Genomic DNA, 27,820 nt, shown 5'->3' with positions numbered 1-27,820 from the left:
AGCAATTTTTATCAAGCTAGTGGACTTGCTTAAGCTTTCAATAGCTAGCATTAGGTGAATGGCAAATGAGCCTCGTATTCAAGAAGGTTTGACCCACTAAGCCCACTTTCTTATCACCCTCCAAGTTGTATTTTAGAAAGTATGGTACAAAACCAATCTTGTTGGGCTGATTGAATTGCCAATTTTATAATATGCCTTTGTGTAACATATGTTGTCAACTTACTCTTCTATATTTTTGAGGATGTATATATATAGAAGGATTTGCCTCCACATACTTAATTTTATTCACATTTTATTCTACTAGTGATTCTATTTATCATATTTCTTTATACCGCCACATTTATGTGTTGTCACTTTGCTTGTGGAGTTGTTTATTTGATTATCAACATGTATCTCTGATCTTACATTGCTCTTGCATCACATTGCTTCTTTCGCATTTCAACTACCATGAGTATTGTATGGACTTTCAAGCAAATCACAGAACAAAATCTTGGTTAGTGTACTTTCAAACCATTACTTACCAAAATTTAGGTAATTCGGAGCCAAAACAAAGACAATTTACTTTGAGTTTAAATCTGAGCTATCCATATACCATCTTGGCTCTTTATGGAAACTGGTTATTAAATTGAGAACATAATCTCCTTTAATCATCATCACGTTTTTGTAGGTTTAAATTAGTGTTCCAGCCCAAAATGGGATGGGCATAGTCTATTTCTAATAAACCTTCATAAGTTAATGTATAGAAGCTACCTATGTAAGGACAACAAATTCCTAGAGCTAAGCTTTAGTTTCTCTGATATTAGTGATATTCTCCTGCAATTTGGTGCATGGATTAACATCGTCTTCCCTGCGCTAGATGCATATATTTGGTTCACATTAAATGGATTTAAAGAGAGAGTTCTGTAAACTCGTATTTGAGTGAGTGAATCACACAAATTGCTTACAAACCAAAAACAGAATTCTTGATACCATAAACATTAGGTAATCCAAGAAAATAAACCACTACTCAGGGAATTATCATCCACAACAAACTAAGATTTCCATTAAATTGTCAAGATACAGTATCAAATATAAGACAATTCAATTGGCCACCTTAAATGAATAATAGAAACAAAAAATATCTTAAATATTGTCATCTGTGTGTCTCCTAAAGAGCCACCATCTTCTGTACCAGCACTGAAATTGGTTTACCATAAGTAACAATGAGAAATCAGGAAGATCAAGATCAATATTTAATTTAGAGACAAGACCAAAGCATAAGTTCCCTTTTCAAGATAAAGGAAACCGTAATTTTCCATCCCATGTAAGATAAGTTTGATTGCTAAACCAATAATATGAAAAAAACCTCTGAATTCATCTATGTATCTTGAAGAATCAGAAACGTACATCTTGGCAGCTAATAACACCAAAAAAATCGAAACTCCTGAAACCTTTTGAGAGAGTAACTAGCAGGTGCTGTCCATATAGGCAATCAGCAAATCCTGTACTGTCCCTCTGTCTGGCATCTTTGCAGCAGCTCCATATATTGGAGCCAAGCCATCTTCAAATGCATTTGGATTTTCTTGCACCTGTGTCAAATTCATAAGATATTTTTATGCACTCAAGTTACCTGATAAAGAACTATAGAAAATTAACAAGATATCCCAAGAATGGAAAAATTCTGGTTTTAAGAAACAATCATTTATAATATAACACTTCCCGGGTACTATGTGTGCAATTGACCTATGCAAAAAGTGGGTAGATCAAGATGTTTTCTTACAGCTATAACACACTCTTTAAGATCTTTCAAGAAATCTTCCGCTATTACAGTATGTTGAAGAGTAAGACATATGTGTATGCTGCAAAACCAGCCAAGATATGCATCAAATTGAGATTCTACATCTCGTGAAACTATTTTCACACAGGCGTAAAATCAAACTATTGAGGCTCTATAAATAATAATATTATTTTCTTGTAGGTTAGTGATCTTTAATTTATTACCAATACTAAGTACTAACCTGTTTGGTCTTTGCAGGGCATTCAAGTGCCACCCACGCGAAGACATAACATCATTCACTTTAAAAATATCAACCTCATCCGATCCAAATGCAATAACAGTCATGTCTGGTCTCCCCAAAACAAATAATCCTGGAATTTGTTTTATTCTGCATATCTATATGTTAGTTGCAATCTAGCTCTCAGTGCATAATGACATTAAAATTTGTATAAATCCATTTAACTTCAAATCTGAAGCATGAAGTCACTAAAAGTAAACAAAAGCACAACCTAACCAAATTTCTGCAGCAGATTTAGAGTCTTACCCTTGTTGAATAGTTTTTGATACTTCCATAATTTTCTTCGTAGCCTCCAAATATCCTACATGAATTGAAGGTCACACTATTAAATTCAAAATAGGACATTCAGGAATACTTTTCATAAAAATATCTAATTCTGTAAAGATATGATGCACAGAAGGGAACTTATCAAAGATACAACAATGCATTACATATTACCTTCCTCCCCAACAGACATCATAGCTGCCCAGGCACCAGCAACCAGGCCACCAGGCCTACTTCCAGCAACAGATGGGGAAACATAAAGGCCTCCTGACCACTCTGTTACTGCAAATACCAAAAACAAACAGCAAAATAAAACAGATGCTGCACGCTTGACATGAAGGGTGTGTATGTCTATGAATGCATGCATTGGGATGTGTGTGTGTGTGTGTGCACGCGCACATATGTAAGTGTGTAAATGCAGGTGCGTTCACATGTGTGCTGCTTGTGCTGTGAAATAGGAGAAGAGAGAAAAACTTTCCCTTCCATCTATAATGTCAAATAAGACACAAAACTAATATAAGTTACCACAAATGCTATGTAATGCTTTATATATGACACACTTGCATGTGTATGCACATCCATGTGTATGTGCTTGTACATGTGTGTGTGTGCACATGCATGCATGTGATTCTCATCAAACATAAGCTTGCCATGTACCATTAGAAAATACTTGGATAACTAATGGAGTGCTTATTTTATCTTGCATTGCCAAGGATCTTGGAACATAGACAAAACGAACACATGGTTTTTTTAAATATATGAACAAATGTCTAGATAAATTTGGTTGCGTATTGGACAAGAAAACACAAAAACCCATGCTCACTTAAAACATACATGTGTCAAGGACATGCACTTGCATGTGTATGCACATCCGTGTGTGTTCTTTTGTGTGCGCATGTGTGCAAACATGCAAGTGTGTGTGCAAACATGCAAGTGTGTCTGCACACATGTTTTGGCTTGATATCTAATATATCCAACCAGTGTTTTCCAATGCAAGTTAAGCACCTTGAGTGCATTCTACTGACATGCAAATATACAAGCACAATTGAAATCCAAGGGCCATCATTGAATTTACCTTTAGTCTTTAAAGGTTATGAATGTATGCCAACCCTAAGCCTTTACAAAAAAAATATAATTACACTCCAATCCTGAAATTATATGCTATCTCTTCCTCCTCTCTCATGGCTACATAAATTATTGCAGTTATACAGTTCAACTCAACAAGTTAACTCCTTTTGAAAACCTTTAAACAATTCATGCACATTGAACCAAGAGAAAATCCATAAAAATTGTTGAAAATGACACAAGAAAAGGACATTCTATTATCAACATGTATAAAAATGTCTAGCTGATGAACTAAGGAAAAATGCATATGCAGTCCATGTAGCCGCAGAATGATTTAGAAATATAATCAGAACCATTAAACAATCATTTTACAATTCCATTTCTATAAATTTGCCCTCATCCTATTTTTTCAAATATTTATTTCTTCAACCTAAATACATTAAAAAGAATTTTCTTCTAGTTAGACAACTGTCACTTACCAGCCACAAATTGGTGCTGCCAAAATTGCAATGGTTGATCCAATCAGTTTATAGCATCTCCAACCAGGTAAAAAACGAATAGATATTAGAAAGTGTTAAAAGTATTTTCAGAGCTTGATAACAACGTGTATCTTATTCTCATGTCCGTGTATTAATGAAAGTACACATTTGAACTCCTCTCTGTCCCACTTAATACCCATGATATATTACTATGAATTTAACATTGCCCATATATTCCATATGCATTAATTTTAATAATGATTTGCTTTTAGAAAGTACATTTAAAATACAACTGATTTGAGTACGTAGATCCATTCATGTGGCTGATCTTAGTTATCAGAACAAACTCCTCAATGTTAATGAGAAAACAGATTGAATTTTCACTGCAGAAATCTAAAAGTTATTATCAGAAGAATGACAACCCTAACTATATGACAGTAAGCGAACCACAGAATGAAAGTCTAGAATTTTTTTAAGAACTGTACAAAAAAAAAAAGATGTCGAGAAAAATGTAAAACTCAATTCTTGCTCATGTGCAAGTCCTGGGGTCAAGTATCAGGAATACTAAAAATGCTCACAATTTTCATAGTGGTGTGATTTAGTATGGATTAGAATCCACAAATGTAATAGGGACTAGTACCCTAATGAACCATTAAATTTTTTTGTTTAGATTTACAGCATTCTAAATGTCCCATTATAAAACCTTGAGGCATAACTATCGCATATCCTCCCCTCATAATTAATGTAATTGACCTTTTACATTTGTATCAAAGCATATATTAAAGTATCAAAGTCTTAAATACGATATCCTATGGAAGATTACTGTGAGAAGATTTAGAAAACATACTGCTAAAAAAGAAATCAAAAGAAGAAAGTTGAATTTCTTACCATGAGCACAGGAAAATAAGCCCTGCATGTAAATAATAAGCGCCACTACAAGACTAGCAGGATTTTACTGATGTCTCTGAACCAATTTAGGTCTTTCTTTAAAACAAAAGAGAAATATGAAAACACAATTTTTCTTTAAAGTAATGCACAATTGTATGTTTAGCAAACTTGTAAAGGTGAAATGAAGGCTTAGATTATCCGTAAATTAACTAAATCACACCACTATTATTAGCAGGTTTGGAAAAAATATAGTTCAGAAGTTCTAAGAGATATATGAGAGTATTATATATAAAGCAAACCTTTCTGATCTCATGATTCCGATACAGGACTACACTTGTACCCTTTGGCCCTAGGCCATACTTATGAACATCCACTGATATGGAAGTGACTCCTTGAACAGTGAAATCAAAAGGTGGAATGGGATACCTACATGATAACCAATTTCGTAGTAAGTAATACACATGTTGTAGAGTTTAACGAATATAGAAACAGCAAACGGACAATGTATGGTGAGATGTGGCTGCTATTTTCAGAAGCATGATAAGAGAAAAGTCTTTTTTCAGATGAATCAACATATAAGAGTCACATAGCAATAAACTTGATCTGTCTAGAGAAAGTAGGGAAGAGCAGAAGTGATTCTATGCAATGGCAATGAATTTTATAATGCTATATACTTAAAAGATAAATACAATGGTCAACCTAATTCAATGGAGGTACTTCATGAGATAAAAACAATTTTGCGATAGAACACATTATTGCCACCTGCCATTAACCAAAATATTTATTTATACAAGATTTTTTCATTGATGATTTTCGGACACTTGGTGATTTCTGATCATTTGGCTTCTATTTGAAAAAAGTTTCATTATTAGTCATTCCTTTTTTATCTAACAATAATCTAAAGACGGAATTACTGCTGCTTGCTCAAACCTATAGTGCATTAAGAGTCCTGCAGAAACTAAGACTAAAAGAACCATAAGAATTGTAAAGCCACCTCAATTAACGGCAGCTTATAGAGTGTGGTTGATGAGGTGCTAACTTTGTCTAAGGAAATCTACTGTTATCTTAACTCATTTAGAGAGAATACAACACAGAAACTAATTGTCGCCATTACACTATACCCATTATGCCAATTACTAGTACTAGAGAGATAAGAGTCCAATGTTTCCCTCTGGTGTATATTTATTTTCCCTCTGGTGTATATTTATTTTCCCTCTGGTGTATATTTATTAACTGTCATTCTGCCTTAATGAAAGTGCATTAGATTTGTGCTTCTAGCCAAGGAAATCACACCAGATCACAAAATGACAGAATAAATTGTTGGCATTTTGCCATCAATTGCAATTTTCCGACCTGCATCTGTGAACTTGCACTTCCAAATCTTTGTTTTCTGCAAACCTCAGTTACGCAACTTTTACTTGGCAATGACTTGGCAAAATCCTTTAAGAGTGCTCACAAAGAATTTCATAAAAAATTAGGTACAGTTTGTGGAAAATGTGACAATTTAAGGAAAATATAATATAAAAAAATTTCCCAGACAACACAAATGTTTCAGAGAATTTTTCCATAGTTCTTAGCTAAGTTTTCATCAAGATATTGAGTAACATGAGTAGATCATGCTTTATAGCTGAATTTTTCATCATTGGATCAGTAATTGTTAAAGTTAGAGTCATATTCCATATATAGTAAAGAATCGTAACTACATGCAATGTAGAACATGACCACGTATGAATCAGAGAAAGAAATCTATTGGATTCCTATATTGTAATGTATCCAATAAAAGTAGACCATAACTAAAAATAACTTACTAATGAGTGACATCACTTCTTTTGGGATACCTACTGTTTTAAAATTTAAAGAGGTCGGTTAATGGAGTAACCTTCATGGCCAACCATCCATAATGTACCTCCATAAAATCCATGAATAGACATATAGGCTCAATCTGCATTGTAGTCCCTATAAGGAGGATTTACATTGACTCTAACATCCCCATTAAATGACTACTTAGAATGCCTTCAAGGAAAATGGAACTCACTTGGTCTAAGCTTCCTCTACATGCATTCCCCATTAATTGAGGGATCAAAATGAAAGATATCCAGCCTAAAGTTAGTATACATCAACTTACATCCCTCTTGATGATTCCCAGTTCAAAGGATAATAGTCGAAGAGATGAAGCCAGCTAGCACAAGCTACTGAGACACCTCACATGAAATATCCCTATTGACTTTTCACCCAAATGTTTCACTTTGTCCCTCTGAATAATTTTGACAAACAGTTTGATTGATGGTTTGAATAAACAGTTTCAGATTTGTATTCAATATGGATTTCTATTGCCAATTTGGTTTTAGACAGGTTTTGAGAACATAGATATTCATGCATTTAAAATGCAAGGCAAATACAGACTGGACTGTGACTAAACTACATCATTAAGCTTGCATATCTTCCTTAAATGAACAGTAAATAGCAGAAATGCATACATTCTATGCTAACCTTTGATTGCCAGTAAGTGCCAGTTTCGACATTGTTCAATTAGTTAGGAATCTGGGCTGACTTACTATTTTTAGTAGTTACTATTTATATAACCACTATTTCCGGCAACTGGTCATAGTTCGGTATCCCCTCAGCTTCAGCATGCAGTATCTTCAATTTCAGGATTTATAAAGCTAGTGATTATTTAAATTGAAGAAATATTGGCAACTAATGATGTTTGTAGTTATTATTTTAATAACATTGAATGATAAAGTTAAATTAAATTTTTAACTATCGTTATTTCATATAATATAAAGTTTTCATATTGGCACCGTGGGATTTATAAGGTATTGATTTAAAATATTAATGAAGTGATTATCTTTTGGGCATCAAGGGAATCATAAGGTGAATTTATTATTAATTTATAAAAGTGCAAACCCTAATTAGAGCATTGGGATGAAAACATTATAAAAAGGCAATTGGGAGGTCATTTGACATATACTTGGCTTATTTATTTTCTCTTTGAGACACTTGAGAGCTTTGGCTTTCATTTACAAGAAACCTAAGGACGGAAACCCTTGGAGCTTCTCAGTGGTTTGAATGGAAACCCAAATCCATCTTTAGTGTGGATTCATCTAGAATTCACCACTGCGCTTTATAATCAGATTGTTGGAGGTTTCAACTATAAATCTTTTTGGAGGATTTGACAAGCAAGTTCTTTGAAATTTGTGAAGTTTTGAAGATTACCTCAATGTTGAAGGCTTGCTATGGTGACATGAACATTGACGCTACAGTAACGTGGGTTTCATTCCTTATCATGTGGATTTCCTAGAATTCTTTCAAACAGGGTTACTGGAGAGTTTGGTATGATTTTTGGTTTTCCTGAGTGTTGATTTTCGTGATCAGATTAACAATAATGAGCAGGAAATAATAATGCAGTCACAAGAATCAAAGCACACAAATAGAAAGGGCACACAACACAAGTTTACCCTGGGAAAACCTCCCTCTTGGAGGTGAAAAACCCAGCAACAAGATCCAAGTTTATATTAGACAATATCAGCATACAATTTCGCTTACTGCACTTGAAGCAACATATAAATAAGAACAGCAGAATGAAGATTCCAAACTAGGGCACAAGGAATAGCTTGATAGACGTATCTGCACTATCGAGATTTTCTGTTTGCTGTCATGCAGATCATTCACAGAGCATAGGAGTGAATTTGCTGACTGTGGATATGATTCGCTGCCACTGAGACAATTCGCTGTTCCTAGGAATGAATCGCTGACACAAGGAGATAGTTCGCTGCTCTTTGAAGGCTGATTCACATAAGGCTAGCAAATGAATTAAAGAAAATGAATGTCTATTGTGTAGAATGAATCTTGTTTATATACAAGATTCATGTTCAAGTCTTCTAAGTCGGCCTTAACCAATTCTCTTTATTTTACATATTTTACTTTGCATTTTGGCACCCAATTTGGGGCCTACATAGCTTGCAATTTGTGTCACGTTACCTTTTGGACCCAGCCCTATTGCTTGTCCACACGTTACATTTGGGCCCAGCCCTATAGACATCAATTGCTTAATCTACACGTTACATGGGAATAGGACCCAGCTGGGTCTCCACGTTACATCAAGAAGAAGGGCCCAGCCCTATAAGGATTCAAATCCTTATTTATTTTCCTCACTAAGTTACAATAAACTAACACTGAGTGCTGTTCTAATTTCATGAATATTGAGATTTGCAATGCTATTTTAAGTTTTCATGCACAGAAGGAAAGCAGCTGCTCCAAAGATTCTAAGTCATTTGGGGCAGGGTTTGAAGGTTTGTTACGAGTAGTGATTTGTGAAGATTGATAGTGCTATCCTGTGCCATCAGCAGTGAACAGCAGACCACTAGAGTAATTAAATCTCAGGTGTCATGGAGTGAGATTAATGTACTTATCGCTGCCCTTGGGAGTTATTCAGTTTGGAAAGACAAAGGAAGGATCGTGTGGCTGTTGCAACATCTGCCCTTGTAATAGACACCTCCAGTTTGCTATGACAGACTTATCTGTGCATTTTTTTAAATCTGAAAGGTGACTGTTAGGTGTTGAAGGTTGTTGTTACCTAAATCTGGGCAGTTTGGAGAGTTGGGAAGTGGCTTGGAGGCACCATAGACCTGATCGCCCTTGAATCCCTGCATCAATTGAAGGTTGGAGAGATATTGTTCAGGGATTAATGACTGTCCACTCTTTCACTAGTTGCTACAGGTTTGAAGCCTATGAACTTCTTAAACTTTTAAGTTTTTATAGTGAATGCATTGATAGTTACTGTATCAGCATGATATAGTGAATGGTTTGTGTGGACTATCAATCATACAACTTGTATCAGCACAAAATGCACTTTGAATGAATAGAACAGCATCATCTATTGCAATTGTTTATTCCCATTGTTATGATATCAGTGTTGGCAAGGGTTGTAAAAAAATAGATAAAATAAAACAAAGTGTTTGACAAAGTAAATGAATTGGTTGCAGTTTGGGTGGGACACTTCATCTTCTTTATTCGTTATTTAATAAATATAATTATTTCTCTCTTTTAAAAGAGTTTTTAGAGCTATTATTCATTAAGCTTCATTTTAACCAAAAAACCATATTATCCTTTATTTTTCTCTTCTTTTAATGCTTTGATAACTTTATTTTCACTTTGGAATGATAGTTTCATAGCAGAGAGAGAGAGAGAGAGAGAGAGTTTCTGTCCGTTTGTCCCTCATTTTGTTTCTTAATTTATAATGGAAAGAGGGAAAGGAAGGTACAATGAAATTCAAATGTGTTTGTTTTTGCAGCAATGTTTCAATTCACACTCAATGATTCACCTGCAACGTTTTTTAAAGATATCTTCAAATTTACTGCTCCATGTTTGCCAATGCACCCTTTGATCATCATTTGTTGTTTTTTGCTTCTACGATACCCATTTCTTTTTGTTTCTCATTGTAAGCCCTGAATTTTTTTATTTTATTCATGTTTTGTTTGTAGGCTTCACTTTTCAGGGTTTTAAAATGTTAATTTATTGTCCATTTATTTTGGGATTGCAAGTCCCTCTAGTGAGACTTGCAAGTTATGCACAGACTGGCAAGTCTGACAAGATCACCAAGCCTCTGCTATGGGCTGGCAGACCTCATTTAGGCCCACTCAACTCAAGACTTCGGAGACTCACTGGGCAAACAGTGAGTCTAATAATATTGGAGCAAACCAATTGGAGGTGATTTAACATGGTCTTTTTATCTATGATTAGTTTAGCATTCTGCATTTGAGAGTAGTGTAGTCATGGTTGAAAATAGTTGAGTGTGCCACTTCTTGTTAAGCTTGAACTGAGAGATGCTTTTAAGAGAGGTCCTTCCTTTTAGGCTGACTTTTTGTGTGTATTGTATAATCATTCTCATCAGTATTGTATAATGAATAATCAGTCTAGCTATTGTATAATTCAAAAACAAGGTCTATTGATTTTCTCATCGATCATTTCTGATCTGAACAATACATTCTTTACATGAGGTCAATTTCTTACTTGGATTAACCTGTAATTTCGTTATGCTATTCTTCATGACACAATTTACATCAGTTCTTGTAGACTTGTACATTTATAGTTCAAAATTTTGGAGCTCTAACAGAAATTTGCAGCAGGTCAGAGAACTTTAAGAGGTCCATTGTATCTTTCTTCTTTCCTTTGTACTCAGACATATGCCACTAACATAATGTGAGGCTTTTAATATGAAAAGATAATGAGATCCCTTCTACAGAATAATTAAACAAATGTGAACCTCTTATTACAGAAAAGCCATTTTAAGCAGGTGACTGACTAGCCAATTTAATTGCTTCCTGCAGACTGAAACAAATTTCTCCAGCTAATGTTCATAAAATTTTAGAATATGCAATTTGAAAAGCAGAGGAAGTTTTTATTCCTTCTGAGGATTTGATGTATTCACCACCATCTCTTCAACCTCAGTTTAAGTTCCAACAAACCTTATGTTCATTATTTTTCAATTTCAAGCATATCTATGCATATTGAGTTCTTATGTAGCATAGGGATCAAAGAAAGCATGTGATCCACCTGAATGCTAGTTTTAGGTCCCTTTTCATGGTTATAGCATAAGTTCAACAATATTTCTCAAATTGCATCTTTTTGTATAATCTAATAAGACATGTTGCTTCTCGTGCTCACTCTTCTATCTGGATTCTGACTTCTAAAGCAATACAATTGTAGTTAATCGATCTGTAAAAGCACTGCAAACATACGATATAGGAAGAAGGCAATGCGATTACAGCCTTTCTAGGCATACTTGAGACAATAAGTTATTAGGAGGAGACGTGCTTCCTCAGAGGTACTAAGACAAGAAAACTTTGCATTTAGATGAGTCCTGAAAAATAATAATAAAGAATAAGATAAACATAATAGCGAATTGATATAGCATTAGCTATAAAAGGTTTTTCATTAATACTGAAGTACTTAATTTCATCATACTTTGGCTTAAAAAGTAATAAATTAGAATTTTCAAACTACATTAAATGCTTGGTTCTCTTACAACTTACAAATTATTATTGACACACCTAAGTAATTGTGACAAGTGCATAGAATTTAAAGAATTCAATTAAAAACGTACCCTAGTTTGCGAGCAAAAGGAAGAACAAAACCTCCCAGACAAAGATCAACATGCAAGCAAATATTGAATTGCAATGCAAGATCACCAAGCTCCTGACCATAGAATGTTACAAACTTGTAAATAATATATCATGAAAGGTCTATCGTTAACTAGTGGCTCCAAATATAAATTTACAAATCAAAACAGAAATGACTTAACATACTTCAATAGGATCAACAATACCATGAGGAAATCCTGGTGCAGAGCCAACAATCTGCAATTGATAACCCAGATTTAGTACAGAGGAATTTTAAGCATACAAACTCATTTCATTTTTAAATCCTTTGATCACTCTTTACATATGTAAGGTCAAAAAACCTATATTTTACCTTTAGAATTCCAATATATATATATATATATATATATATATAGAGAGAGAGAGAGAGAGAGAGAGAGAGAGAGAGAGAGAGAGAGAGATCCTACTTTTTTTAACCTTATGCATGAAAACAGTTCAAAAACTCACTCTGAAAAAACTCAAGAGGCCTAAAATTTGACTGAGAAACATGTCCAAATATTATAAAGCAAAAGAATATGCATACAACTGAATTTAGAGAACTTGTAAGTAGCTTTACCTTCATTTATAGATCAAAAACAAGTTCTATATAAATCATCGTGTCATCTGATATATCAATATGATTATGAATTATAAATCCATATTAATAGTTACAAATTTCTTCTCTGATTAAAGCTTCTTATTGGCAATGTGGGTTCCCTAGTAGGATGCAAATAATGTTCGAATAAAAATCTATTACATAATAGATATAGGAACAAATAATAATAATATAATAAAAATAATAATATAACAACATTATTAGTGTGTTCCATGGAGATCCATCCCTGGTCCTCAAACCCATATCCAATTTCCAATGGAGTTTCCAATATATTGAGTTATGGTAGTGTTGATGTGTATTTTGTACACGACCAAACACAGAATAAAATAACCAGAGGTATCTTATCCTCTCTTGAGTAAAGTTTCCGAATGTTGAAGATATCGCAAAAAAGGATCAATCGGTGAAACTTCAAGATTCTTTTATGTAGGTTCTCTACTCATGGATAAGCACCAGTGGTCGTTGTGTTTACTGTTTTTCAAGGGGCCTTACGTACTTTCAGAGAAAGCTTGTTCGTGTGACTACTTTTCAAATAAGGAAACAGGATTCTCCTAATGCTAACTGATGTTTCAAAAAAGATCAAAAGATAAAGGTTTCAAGGAGGCGAGACTAAATTAATCCTAAGAATGAATTAGTGATGATTGGTCTTGATAGGACTCTACCAATTTCAGTATTGCCAAGAGGTTACAACTCCACTGGAATTGGTGCGATCTTCTAAGGGGATTCAATGATTTTCAAATCACTGAGGGGATAGATACTATCAATAAGATACATATCAATGCCTCCAACAATGATTGAACTCTTAAACAATCTCAATGTTTCCAGTTGACCACACAAGGTGTTCTTACAATCAATAAGGAGCTAGTGGTTTGGAATGTAAGTCTTATCAAAGATCAAGCACAACATTCGTCCTTCAAACTTAAAACTTAAATGCTATCTCTACTAAGAGTGATTCAAGAAGATAAACAACCATGAAAATAGCCACAAGGATTGCAATAAAACACCATAACTTCAATATTTCATTGATCTCATAGCCAAATAAACAACAATTGTTCAACTTTCTCTCTTCACTACTTATTTCTATGTTGCTGACAATATTGAACTCTAAAAATTCTAACTCCCTCTCTCTTACTTTTTTTCTAACTCTTTAAAATGACATGAGTGAGGGCTTATATAGCACTCTCAAATACAATGAACGGCCTGGATCAAAAGAAGATCGATGGCTGAGATTTTGACACCTAAACCCTAATTAGAGTTTGTTACAAAAAGTCCCCATTTTAGATAAGCATTATCAATCCATAGCCAATAGGAATTGGCACAAATAACAAGGAGACATAGACCAATAGGAATTAAGTTGCCACATCATTTTATAACAACTTCTCGTCTAGAACTTTGTTCCCCTTTCTATGCTCTTTTCTAGCATATTCAATGAATCTGGACGTGATCGCCTCAATCTCAGCAATGGGAATCTCAGGGAGATTCTTCATCCGTTCTTCCAAGTGAAGGACTTGATCAAAGGCAGTGAGAAGAGTTGACTCCCATCCAACCTCTATCTCTTTTGTTTTCTCAATCAGGAACATAGTAGAATGCATCTGATTTCGCTGCTCTTCGGTGACTGTGTTCTCCTCTTTGCAAAAGATGATCTTGATCTTGTCTTCCAATTCCTAGATGTCTACATCCGTCTCGATCTCAATTCTTCTGTCAAGGATCGTACACAATACCTCAAACACCTTGTCTTCAATAGGGTGGATGGTTCCCACAACTCAGCTGCATCTAGAACTGATATCTTCGAAAAGAACTTCCTTTATCTGGAGCAAAGTTGACCACTGCAGAAGGCTATGGGCTTCTCCATTCATTATCTTCTCTTGTGCTAGAACCTGTCTTGGTGTCCTTCTTATCACTCGCAAGACTGGGATGACAACATCTCTAGTGTGAGCGAATGCATCCACAGTTACCAATAGATTATGGATGATCTCAAGAACCTGGATAGCCCGATGGACTGTCTTCATCATCCTTGTTGCAAATTCAATGGCAACCTTGTAAGATTCATCAATCCAATAACTCATGATTTGAGCTAAGCTCTTCATTCTTTCTACCTCATTTACTGACTCAAGAGGAAGTGCATGCAAAGGGGATATTGTTGGATCTTGTCGTCTCAAAGGTTGATTAAGATGGCTAAAATAATTCCTCCAAGCACTGACCTCCTTTTCTAGTTTCTTATTCTTTTCCATTTCTTCTTTGAGTTTGTCGTTAATTGCTCTCACTGAATTAGTTGCTTCTTCCATAGCCTACTCGGAGGTAAGTGGGCCAAGATCAATTGTATCTAGATAATATTCTTCTGCTAGAATCTCATCCTCATACTTGTCTACCAATGGTGTAGCTATCTGCACCTTTCGGGATCCTCCTTCATCTCTAATTACTTTTGACATCTTGGTGGCCCTCTTCTTTTCGACCTCTTCATGAGAACTTCCTATGAGACTTTCCAAGTCGAACACTTGTTCCTCCTCTTCCTCCTCTTCGACCACAACTACCTTTGTTAGCCTTTCTTTTAGCCAATCTGAAATGGAAGACTTCCTTTCCCTTACTTGTATTTCTTTAGGCAGAGGTTTATCTTCTCTGAAAGGAGATGTTGCTTCATCATCCTTCTATTCTTCTTGTTGTTCGTTAGCACCAACCTGAAGAGATTGACTAGATGAATGCTGAGGTGCCTGTCCTTTACCTCGATTATCATTCTGCACCATGGATTCCATAGACTCATCAATTTCATACTGCCTTTGATCTTCTCCTTGACTTGCTTCCTTTTCAGGCCTAGAAGATGTACTTGGTGGATGATCAGGATTCACCTTTTGTTTCTTCTTGGAAGGCTCTCTCTTCTCAGGTCCTTCTTTTCTCTTTGAACCCTTGGAATGAGAAGTATTTTCACTCACACTTGCCTCTCCTTCTTCTGTTCTTGTCTCTAAGGTGAATGTCATGGATACATTTTGCTCCTTCAACTTTTGATGTTGTACGTCTACCCATCTACGAGTATAGGCTAACACAGGAGCCATCAATGCTCTTAGGTCCGAAACCTCTGGCTCATTCCAATCTATCTTCACTTCTTTATCTTCCTTCTCATAGGATGATTGGAGGTATCTACCACTGTCCTGGGCTTGATCGGCTACTCTATAAACTTAACACTTCCTGATGAGAACCAAGGGTAATCTGGAATGCATCTTTCTTTTCACTTCTATATCATCCTGAATATTCATCCAAAAGTCTTCTACTTGAAACTCATGCTTGTACTTCTTCCCGACTGTCTCTTCTATATGACCATGAGGATCGAAATTCTCCCTTAAGCCAAAGGATGTGAATGAATAAGGGAAAGGATGTGAATGAATATAGAGATAATTCCTTCTCTGCATCTTCCGCGGCTTGAGAATTAGGACATGCTTCAATTGAATTTCCCAGCAAGATGGGCACGGGAATTCCATTTCCATGTTTGTGCCTTGATGCTCTAGCATAAGCTGCCAATTGTCTAGTTATTTCAAGTAGTATTACTCTGTCTGTAGGATATCTCGGCAACATGTAGGGAGGTGAAGGACATCCATGAACTCTGATGTATGTGAATTTTGGAAACTGAATGAACCATGCACCATTCTTCTTCACGAGCTCCTGTGCTTCCAGAGACAATCGATTGTGAATCCCTCCTTGCAATGTCCTGGTGATATACATCGTGAAGGTATCATTGATTAGTTTGTAATCATTATTTGGTGGATGATGTAGTTGAATATAAGAATCACAAGCCCTTATTTCTCCGGGTCCTCTCCCAACAACTCCTCTATGAGGTAGCCCTGCGTACTCAAAACTTCTGACTAAGGAATATATGACATATGAACTCATGTGAAAAGACTTGGTAGGGGCTAGCCTCCTCAACTGTACGTCCAGGTTATTACTAATGATTGTAGCCCAGTTGAGCTTTCCTTTTCCTTGCACAATCACTTGTATGAAGAAGAACATCCATTTGTCGAAGAAGGCGGCTTGAGAGGCACCAGTAACCCGATTGAGCATGGTTATCAAGTCCTTGAATTCTTCTTGGAAATCAATTCTGTGTGGCGTATTGGGAATCTTGTTCAAGCGAGGTCGACTTTTGAGCAACCAATTCTTGTTGATGAAGTCAGACAGGAATCAGGATCATCCTCGTACACAGACCTAGCTACTTCTAGACTTTTGTAGATCATGTCTCTCTGCTCTAGGAGATGAAAGGCTTCACTTATAGCTTCCTCCGAAAGGTAGGCTAAGACAGTTCCATCCTTGGCTACGATCGTCCTTGAATGTGAATCATAGTGTCAGGCACACTCAATCATCAACTCGTGACACTTGACTACAGGAGGGAAACCTGCGGCCTTGATGATGCGACTCTCAATTATCCTCTTCGCGACAGGTGACGACTTGCCGATGTAGGGCGCTTCTCGAAACTTCTTCACATTGAAGTTTCCTAGATTGGTGTCTCAGATATTGCTCCACTTGGACACGATCCTGGTCTCCAATTCATTGTTCTTCTAATCCTCCTTGATGAGAGCCTGTCGAGTAGTGGATCCACTGGCCTTCGGGGTCGTCATTTGATACCTACAAGAAACGCCTAAGTTAGGTTTGAGCATGACATTTTAAGATAGGAGATTTGAGACCTTTCAAGGAAATAAGAAGATTACAATTTGAAAATAATATGATAAACCTTTAGAATTATGAACTTTCAAATTGATACTAATTATGAATTAAATCAGATTGTGAAAGACTTAACCATGCTATGAAAAATTAAATTAAATCTTGAATAAGCTTTCAAAAATCTGATTATACATACCTTTTCCTTGATTCTAACTATCAACCTTGAAAAGAATAGATAAGGAAAATGGGAATTTGCTGGATAAGAGGTCTTTGATCTGAATTTTAGACTCTTCCCTTTGATGAGTTAAACCTTCAATCAACCTTCGAGTTTCCTCCAAAATCTGGAAATTAGCCTTCAAGTAATGATTTCGCCTTCAACTTGCTTTCAAGATCTGGAAATTATCCTCCAATCTGCTCCTCAAATTCGCATAAGGTAAAATGAATGAATGATTTAAAAATTTCAAAACACACCTCTCTTATATAGGGCGCTCACCTCACTTTACCCCTAGGCCGACTTGGCAAATAGGTAAATAAATAAAATAAAATAAAACAAACTCCACAAGCTGGCTGACTCGACAAATAGGTGAAAATAATGAATTTTGGGCGCTAAAATGTGAATTTTTTGATTTTAGGATAATTTCAGCGCCCAAAGGTCGATTTTTTATTTATTTTAAGGCTTAGAAAAATTAATTAATCAATTTATAAGTGCCTTAATTCATGCGAATTCGTCTTAGTCCCCCAAATGAGATTTAATTAGCAAATTTAGTGAAAAGATAAGAGTAAGCTTAGTGGATGCTAAAGCTTGATCAAGGTTTGATGAAGGCTCATTCTCCATAAGCACTAGAATGTTCAAAGTATGATGGAGGCTTAAATTATTTTAAGGAGGCTTGTTTGAATTTTTCATCTAGGTTTATTCACTCCATCAGTCAAAATCTTCACCAACTAGGCTTGCCATCTCTTCATGTTCTTTGTCTAGCCCAAACAAGGCGAAGAATAGGCTTTCTCAAGGATTTCGCCCTGGACCCTTTGGAAGGGTCAGGAGCGATTTCCTTGATTTTGCCTTAATTGTCTCATTTCTTACTCCAAAATCTTCTTAAAGGTGTGCATATGCTTGTTTTGGCCTAACAAAGTCCAGGGATCCATCCTTTTAGCCTCTCACATGGGTAAATTAGGTGATAATGGGAATTTCGCTCTGGACCCTTTGGAAGGGTCAGGAGCGAAATTCCTTCTTTAGGCTTTATTTTACTCTCCTTTACCTCAATTCACCCTGCAAGGCAAGAGTATCTCACTCCAGCCTCAACCATACCATAGGTATCAATGTTTTAGCTTTATTCAAGGGGAAAATAGTTGATTTGGAGAATTTCACCCTGGACCCTTTGGAAGGGTCAGGAGCGATTTTCTCTCTGTGCTTGTTTTCCCTCACTTCAACTCATCTTGCAAGGCTTGAATAACCTCCCTCTAGTCTTTTCATGCCTTAGGACTCAAAATCTTGTCTTGACACAATGGGGAAATAGTGATTTTGATGAATTTCGCTCTTGTCCCTTTGGAAGGGTCAGGAGCGAAATTCACTTTTTGCTTGTCTTTTCACACCCAATTTCACTTTCTTCACTTCATTTCATCTGGACTCCCTCATATTGAATCTATTTCCCAACTTGGCAACATTGGTTTGATCTTCGCAAGGCCTAAAAGGTCAAATTCGCTCAAAAACCTAGCCAGGGACAGGACCTATCCAAAATTTCGCTCTGGACCCTTTGGAAGGGTCAAGAGCAAAATTCCAATTTTAGCTCAAAATATGCATCTTTTGTGGTCAAAAATCTTTCCAAGGCACTCCAAATAGCTTCTCCCACTCTAGCCTAGGCCTGACTTCATTCAAAATTTGGATAAAAGGATGGTTGGAAGAATTTCGCTCTGGACCCTTTGGAAGGGTCAGGAGCGAAATTCACTTTTTAGCTTGAAATTAGCATATTTAAAGGCAACAAACTATTCAAGGGCAATCCTAGAAGCATCCCTGACTTGATCTAGGCCTGACTTGGCACAAACTCCTTGAAGATAGGATGTGTTTTAGGATTTTCGCTCTGGACCCTTTGGAAGGGTCAGGAGCGAAAATCTTGTTTTGAGCTCATTCCTTCATCACTTCATCTTGAATCCACCTCACAAGGCAAGGAAACACTTCTCTTCTCTCATCCAACCCAAGTTTGACTTGATCTTGCAAGGAAAAATAGGTGATTGAAGGATTTTCGCCCTGGACCCTTTGGAAGGGTCAGGAGCAAAATTCACTTTTGACTCAATTCCTTCAAACTTGATAATTATTGGCAATTTGAAACCATCCCTAAGGCCTTCTTTGATCTCAATCCTCACTAGACTTGGCATAAATTTAAGGGAAAAGATAGGTTTTGCACAATTTAGCCCTGGACCCTTTGGAAGGGTCAGGAGCGATTTTCAAGTTTTTAACATGTTCCTCCATCATTTAACTCCAGTTTACCTCCAAGACAAAGGACACATCGCCTCACTCCTATCCAGGCCATAAAAATCAATATTTGAACTTGTCTTGCAAAGAAAGTAGGTGATCCTAGGATTTTCGCTTTGGACCCTTTGGAAGGGTCAGGAGCGAAATCCTTGGTTTGAGCTTACTCCTCCATCATTCAACCTCAATCAACCTTAAAAGGGCAAGAACACCTCTCCTCACACCCATCCAAGCTATAAAAACTCAAAGTTGACTTGATTTTGCAAGGAAAACAAGTGATTGTAGAATTTTCTCTCTGGACCCTTTGGAAGGGTCAAGAGCGAAATTTAGTTTTTGGCTCAATTCCTTCAATTTCAATGATTTCTAGCAGCTTGAAGTCACTCTTAGGGAAATCTCTTCTTGATTTTACCTTAGCCCACACTTGATCTAGCACAAAGTTGAGAGCAAAGAGAGGTTTTGAGAAAATTCGCTCTGGACCCTTTGGAAGGGTCAGGAGCGAAAATCTCATTCTTGAATTGATATTTCATCTCTTCAACTCCAATCCTCTCTAGAAGGCAACTAAACATCATTCCTCACCCAAGGGACAAGGTCTTAAGCCTAAACAAGGTCAAAAAAAAAAAAAAAAAGGTTTGCAAGGAATTTCGCTCTAGACCCTTTGGAAGGGTCAGGAGCGAAATTCACCCTCCTGGACAAAATCCTCACTCTTCAACGCTTCAAAAATTCTCAAAGGAAAAAAACATGTCCAATCTCTCTTTCATCATGTCTTGAATGTCAAAATTTGGCCAAACAAGGAAGGGAATGAGGTCTAGGAAGATTTTCGCTCTAGACCCTTTGGAAGGGTCAAGAGCGAAAATCTTAGTTTAGGCTTGATCACTCACTTTTCAAACTTCAATCTTCTCTGAGGCAAACATAGATCATTTTCCTTTCATTTCCACCTTGGTCCTAACTTTGGCTAGAGGGAAAATGAGTGTTTGCAAGAATTTTGCTCTGGACCCTTTGGAAGGGTCAGGAGCGAAATTCATGTTTTAGGATAGAATTCCTCATCTTTCAATCTTCACAAGGTTAGAACATTCAAAAACACCTCCAAGCATGCCTTAGAAACTAAAAGCTTGGCCTGAATAATGAAGAAATTGAGGTGTTCAAGGATTTTCGCTCTGGACCCTTTGGAAGGGTTAGGAGCGAAAATCACTTCCCAAGTTGATCTTCATTTTCCTTTCAACTCATTCTCATACAAACTTGGTCAATTCAACTTCCTTTTATCGCAATCAAGACAAATCTCCATCCAACTGGGTCTAGGCGAGGTCAAACTAGGTTTCAAGGTCAAAGGAAGGCAAAAAATGGAAGATTTCGCTCTGGACCCTTTGGAAGGGTCAGGAGCGAAAATCTTGATTTGGACAAAATTCCACCTTTTAGTGCCTTCATTCAATTTCCTTGGCCAGAGTACATCAATCCACCTTCCAACATGCCTTAGAGACAAATAGCTTAGCCAGAATTAGGAAGGAAATGAGGGTTCTGAGGATTTTCACCCTAGACCCTTTGGAAGGGTCAAGAGCTAATTTCCTTCTTCCGGGCTAACTTCCATTATTCTGATACTTCAAACCTTGGATATCCTTCCAAAACTCCTTCAGTCATCATCAAGTGCCTTTTCTCATCCACTTTTAAAATCACCACTTCCATCTCTCCCTGACCACTGACTCCGCTCAATCGACTCGAACTTGGAGGAAAAAAAGACTCTGACAAGAAAACCATCACTCCAGACCTACCCCTACCTGAGACTTACCATCCCTTTTCCTCAGTCTATCCATCTTCATTCCCCTGAAAGGAAAAGCTCCACTAAGGCAAACTTAGGGTTCCAGGCAGACAACTAATGACCTCCCAAAACCAGGCTAGACTCAGCTTGAAAGAAACCCTAAGACGAGCTCTCGGAGAAAAAACCCTAATCTACCCAGCCCCGGCGACCACTCACTCACTCCAAACCTAAAAAGCAGAGAGAACCAAACTAAGGAAAAACAGAACCCTAAGAAAAAGAGGGGGTCCCCATTCTAATGGGGCAATGTGTGAAATGGTCACAACAGGTAGGGGACATCCCTTGGCCATCTTGGATATGCTTTGAATTTTTGAAACATATCCAAAATATATTGCAGAAATAGGTAATGTCATGGAGACATTTGGCCATCCCAAGGGCGGTCAAACATGTAATGTCCCTTTTTTGGTCCATTACAACAACTTGGAAACCTTCAATTTACATGGAGAGTGCTAGCATTATGGGGAAGGTATTCTAACAGTGGTAGAGAATTTCTAGAGCCCAGATGAGTATATTGGTATCATCCTTGTGCAGATCCAAGATTTTGGGAGAATTCCACACTTTTTGGAGAAGTGTGTCATCTTGGAAGAACAACAACTTGCACATAGATCAGTTTCTTTTGCACTCAGGATATTAATGATGAGCCAGAATTCATATTTTGGGCTATTTTATTAGTTTCTATAACTTTGGCGGTTGTGAGAAAAATAATTAAATTTGGTTGTCTAAGCTCCAATGAGTTTATTTAATTAATTATTTTATAAGTGACTTTGCCAAGTTTAAAACGTATAGTTAAATTAATAAAGTCACTTGGAGGAAAAAATTCAAAAAAATCAAAAAGCCCTTTTAAAAGAAAAAAAACAACAAAATGGGAATATAAAGAGGTGAATGAAGAGGAAAAAGCTAGGATATCTAGTTCGGCCCTCCAGCCCCCTGGTACTAGTCTGGTCCGAACTGGGTCCGAGTCTGAGGCCGGTTTGCTTGTGGATCCGGACAAGGTCCGTGGCCAAGGCGGATGGTTCAAATCGGACAGACCAGGTTCAAACCAAAGCCAGACTTGGGCGAATTCCGACGGACCACACGTGAACCTGATCGGAAAAGTGCAGACAAACACAATATTTTTTGCAAATTTAATAAAAATTTGACATCCACAACCCTAAAAAGTGGTTTAAAATGACTTATGTTGGGCTTTACGTGTCATTTGGTGTTCAAATAGATTGTTTTCTCTTGAGCTGGAGCAAATAGGTGGTTGAACAAAGTTTGGTTGAGCAAGAGGGAGTTGGAAGATTGATTTGTGAAGTTTGATCAAGTGTTTGTGTTTCATTCCTACTCCTTTGCAAGCTTCTATTGGGTGAAAGGGGTAAGTTTTTTTTCATTTTATTTTGTTTTTGTTTAAGTTTTAAAAAAAAATTCATTTCTCTTTAATTCATAATTGTCCAAAAGATCTACCTTTTTTTTTTCCCTTCTCTTGGTTTTATTTTGAATGTGTATAACATTTCTTGCCATAGGAAGTACAATGCCATCTACCTCTTCCTCCATAGGCAATTATGAACAACAATCAAATTCTGATTCTCCTTTGTGGAAGTAAGTTGATATTATAAGACCCCTTCCAGGAGGTGGGGGATTCTGTTGGAAATGTCGGGGTTGTAATAAATAAAGGAATAGTTCATATTTTCGGGTGGCAGGCCATTTGTGTGGAATACTTGGAAGAGTCAAGAAATGCCTTGGAAAAAAATGCTCCTATACCAAATGACATGGTATTAAAATATATCATGGAGCATGAAGAAGCAAAAGAGAGAGAAGCATGTAGACAAAATATGCCCATTAAAAAAAAATCAAAGGGAATGCAGCCCCCATCTTCAAATATTGTGATAGAAGACCACCCCTTTTATACTACCGCAACTGAGCCTGACAATGAAACTCAAGCACCCGTTCCACACAAAAGAAAGGGACCTTTGGAAACTTCATTTCAAAATGAGAGTCGGGACATTGCTAACCAAGATATTGCAAGATGCATGTATGAAAATGGGTTGCCTTTTAGTGTTGTTCTCTCCCCATATTGGAAGAAGTTGAAAAGTGTCAATGAAGCTCCAAAAGGGTATAAGGGCCCAAGTTATAAGAAGATACACAACACCTTGTTGGAAAGAGAGGTCAAGGGGGTTGAGGATGTGTCAATGGGGTAAGTAGTTTCCCTCTAGCTCCTATTCACAATTGCATGTTTATGCTTACTTAGGGCATTTACTTTTTTTGTCTTATGTCATAGAATTAAGAAGCTTGTCATGATCTTAGTTTGTATTAAAATTTCACTCTTTTCTATATATGGTTCTCTCACTTATTCATGAATAATGTATTGTACCATTTTGTATGCATCTAATCAAGCCTATGGCTTCATAGCATTTACATTACTTCTCTCTTGTGTTGAAGTTTATTCTGGTTGTAGGTGATCCTTTGTTCCTATGGGTTGCTCCTCAATTCTTAATGGTATTAGAGCTTTATAACTCTTGCATGCTATCAGAGTCCAAATCTATAATTCACTTCCCTCGTTTAGAAATTTTTAACCAAGAACTTTCATATGGTGCACCCTAGTGCAAAATCAACCTCACCATTGAGTCCGGCAGGCGCAATAAATTGATAGATTGCTATAACATCTAATAGGGTTTGGGGTTGGAAATTTTTTAGCCTTAATTGAGAAGGTTTGCAAAATTTTGTTGTCAAATATCCATACAAACCATACATCACAGTCTAAACCAAATTTGTGATCATCAATCATAGGTGTCAAATCCAATTGAAAAATAAATTCAACATATTTTGTAGCATATTCCTAAATCATTCCTATGTTATTGTACCTTTAATTCAATGGGTTTTTTTATTGTTTGAAGGTATAATTTTGTAGAAGGTTAATGTCATTTAGTTGAACATAAGTCCATAGCCCCTTGGTTGCATAGGGCTAAGGCCCTAGACGTTACTAGCCCTATGGGGATTAAACCTAGTAGCTGGTGTGGTGACCACCACCACCATCAAGAGCCACCCATACTAGTGTTTAAGCCAAACCATCACCTCCCTCCCACAATGCCACTTCCCCTAGACACCACCACCCATTCCAGCCACCAGTGCCCTGCTCAGACTAGTGGCACCACCACTATGCCACCTTGATAGTGCAAAAGCCTTGTTTTTTGAAGGCATAAAAGGGGCTTTTTTTCGATGGAGCATAACTTGGGCATACAACCTGAAGTTTTCTCAAATAAATAGGCACTGGAAAGTTTGTTCCATGTACTTCATAGCCATCTATCTAGATTTTCCTAATTTTACCCCAAGTACCCATTATTTTAGTTTGAAGTTGGCTATTATTTTAACTTGTACTTTAATATTTTGCAAAATATGGGCCATTCTTTATGTTGTGAGGGTTCCAATTTCACATTTTTTGATCTCTAATCAATATATGAGGAGTTTGTCATTATAAAATCATGGGTTCATCCTTCCACACCTTGAATAAAGAAGCTTTAAGTCTTGGTGAGATGACATCATGAAACATCTCAAGTCACTCCATCTCTTGCCCCATCTTTATGGACTTGTCCCTAGACCAAGTACATAATTGAAAGATAACATGGGGAAATGAAATTCATCGTGTCCTAGGATTGATTGGTAGTAGTATTGATTTTGACATTATGTGTTCCAACTCACATATTGAGTGCCCACACCCTCTTTGGACCAAAATTTAGGAAATCTATGGAGACACACATCACTCTCTATTCCCTATAGATTCGGTTATGGACAATATTGTGCCCTTTGATGATTGTGATAACCTACCATATGACAATGATACATAAGAGCAGCTTAATTATTTGGCAAGTCTTGATAGTTGTGATGACATTGAGGCTTCGTCTAATGCTCCACCTATAGAGAAATCCATTCATCCTTTGGTTTCTATAACTCTTGATCTAAACTCAAAGGACTCATCTTCTTTACCTTTTAATTGCTATCCTAAGGCTAAGGACTTTTGCATTTCAACATTGGATGATTCACCTCCGAATGTTCATATTCAGACATCTTGTACAGACACATCATCATGGGATGGCTAGTATAATTGGATGACATAGATTGAGATCACATCATCTCAATCACTTGTTTTGAATGATTCTTTGCAATAGGTAGATCATAGTCTTCTGGATTTCAACACTAAGATGAGCACTTGATAGACATTGCAGGTCTGTTTTGTGGGTTCCATCTTGTAGGCTTGGAGGACACATAGTGACACGAGATCAAAGTTCACCAAACTTTTGCCATAACTCACCTTTTTATCCTTGATGAACTCAACAAAAATGGGAAGAATTATTGATGTAGGAATTAGACTGACTTACTACAGGGGAAATAGTTTTTGTAATGTAGATAGTAAGATTGAAAATAGAGGTGTTGATGGTGTTGATAGTACATCTAAGTGGAATTCACAATAAATTTTAGGAGCACCATAAATGTGGAGGGTGGCCTACTTAATTGGAATGAGATGATTATTAATGTTATTTCCAAAACAAAATTGAACTATCTTTTTTTTTAAATATTGGTAACCAGGTTATGGTCCAATATTTTGTAACTACCATTATTGGTATATACCAACATGGTGACACTTAAGCAAATTTCAAAGGCATCATCATACATCATGATCTTTCTTCCTTCATGGGAATACATCTTGAATCTATACTTGGTTTTGTTTCTTCCCAAGGGGAGGAATTTTGTTCAACATTCTTATATCTTCACCATCAACCTTTGCCAAGCATCTACCTGTTGACGTGTATTTTCTACACAATCATACACAGAATAAAATACCGACAGGCATCTTATCCTCTCTTGAGAAAATAGTCTCTAACTGCTGAAGATCTGCGAAAAGGATCAGTTAGATGGACTCCAAGGTTCTTTTAGTGGGGTCTCCACGTGTGGACAAGCTTTTTTAGTGGTATGATGTGATTTGCTGTTTCCTCCAAGGCGTCTTACGAATTCCAAAGGCTCGAAGATTTTACTAATCTAAAAGGAACTTCAAAAATGGCAAAAGGACAGGGTTTAAGGAAGTCTAATCTAGCCTAACCCTATGAATGACTTAGCGTGAATGAGATTTGGCAAGACTCAACTAACTTCAATTTTGCCATAAGGTAACAACTCAATTGAAATTAGTACGATCTTCTAAGGTAATATAATGGTATTCAATGCATCAAAGACCAAGGACACTACTACGAAGGTACATATCCAAGACACAATGATAATCGAAGATTAAGGACTCAAAGTGTTCTCCAGTCGACCACGCAAGGCGTTCCTACAATCAGCAAGAAGCTAGTGGTTTGGATTGCGAATCCCACCAAATATCAAATCTCACACTTAGTCTTTCAAATTAACAAACTACTTTGATTGAGCGTGATTCAAGTACATCCAACAACCATGAAGATAACTTAAGAAATTTGCAACAAAACACCATAACTTCAATATTTTATTGATTTCCAAGTCATCATATACAACAATTGCTTGAATTTCTCTCTTCAAGACTCAATCTTGCTACAAAATAAAATTGCTTACAACTCTAATCTCTCTATTTCACTCTTATCTGACTATTCGACTATTAACTATTACTAAATGAAATGAAAAATGGGGGTATAAATAGCATCCCCAGTTACAATGAAAGGTCCAGATTGAAAGTAAATCAACGGACAAGATCATGACACCTAAACCCTAATTAGGGTTTGTTACAAATGACCTCCTTTTTACTGAACAATATTAAATACATAGCCAAATATTAAATTTGGCACAAAAATCTAGGAGGTATCAACCAATGAGAAATAAGATGTCATGTCATCTGTAACAACCTTTCATCTAGAATCTTATTCCCTTTCCAATTCTCTTTCTTAGCATATGCAATGAATTTTGTCACGATTCCTTCGATTTCTGTGCTTGGAATCTCGGGAAGATTCTTGATACTCTCTTCTAAGTGGATAACCTGATCAAATGCATCTAGAAGAGCTGTGTCCCAAGTAGGTTCAAGTTCCTTTGTTCTATCAATCAGGAGCATGGTGGCATACATCTGATCATACTGCTCATCTGTAACATCTGCGTCCTTGCGAAAGATGATCTTGATTCTATCCTCAAATTCTTGTAAATCCACATCTGTCTCGACCTCGATCCTTCTGCCAAGAATGGTACGAAGTACCTCAAATACTCTGTCTTGGATCGGATTGATCACCTCCTCAACTTGACTACATCTAACACTGATGTCCTCAAAGAGAACACTCTTTATATGGAGTAAGGTTGACCACTGAAACAAACTGTGAGAATCACCCTCCAAGATCCTCTCTTGTGCTAAAATTCTTCTGGATGTGTGTCTTATAACTTTCAAGACAGGGATGACAACGTCCTTGGTATGGGCAAACGCAGC

General features: G+C 36.7%; 1 protein-coding gene across 3 annotated transcripts in view; it reads right to left on the bottom strand.

Moving 5' to 3' along the window:
• Nucleotides 1-1,014: 1,014 nt before the first annotated feature.
• The window catches only part of LOC131029715 (sphingosine-1-phosphate lyase), a 172,487-nt gene continuing 145,681 nt past the window's right edge, over nt 1,015-27,820 (bottom strand). For 2 of the 3 annotated variants that reach the window (XM_057960333.1, XM_057960334.1), the window contains 9 exons: nt 12,058-12,108; nt 11,856-11,947; nt 5,050-5,176; nt 3,863-3,878; nt 2,493-2,600; nt 2,301-2,355; nt 1,998-2,144; nt 1,760-1,838; nt 1,015-1,568 (listed from right to left, as the gene is read on the bottom strand). In XM_057960333.1, the coding sequence (XP_057816316.1) occupies nt 1,446-1,568; nt 1,760-1,838; nt 1,998-2,144; nt 2,301-2,355; nt 2,493-2,600; nt 3,863-3,878; nt 5,050-5,176; nt 11,856-11,947; nt 12,058-12,108 (798 nt within the window). In that variant the 3' untranslated portion in view covers nt 1,015-1,445. The remainder of the gene's footprint in view (nt 1,569-1,759; nt 1,839-1,997; nt 2,145-2,300; nt 2,356-2,492; nt 2,601-3,862; nt 3,879-5,049; nt 5,177-11,855; nt 11,948-12,057; nt 12,109-27,820) is intronic. The other variant, XR_009102812.1, reaches the window with a different exon arrangement.

The sequence above is a fragment of the Cryptomeria japonica genome, chromosome 9 (assembly GCF_030272615.1).
Source record: "Cryptomeria japonica chromosome 9, Sugi_1.0, whole genome shotgun sequence".
In the NCBI taxonomy this organism is placed as follows: domain Eukaryota; kingdom Viridiplantae; phylum Streptophyta; class Pinopsida; order Cupressales; family Cupressaceae; genus Cryptomeria; species Cryptomeria japonica.
The sequence above is the reverse complement of the archived record's forward strand: the minus strand, read 5'-3'. Positions and strand labels throughout refer to the sequence as shown.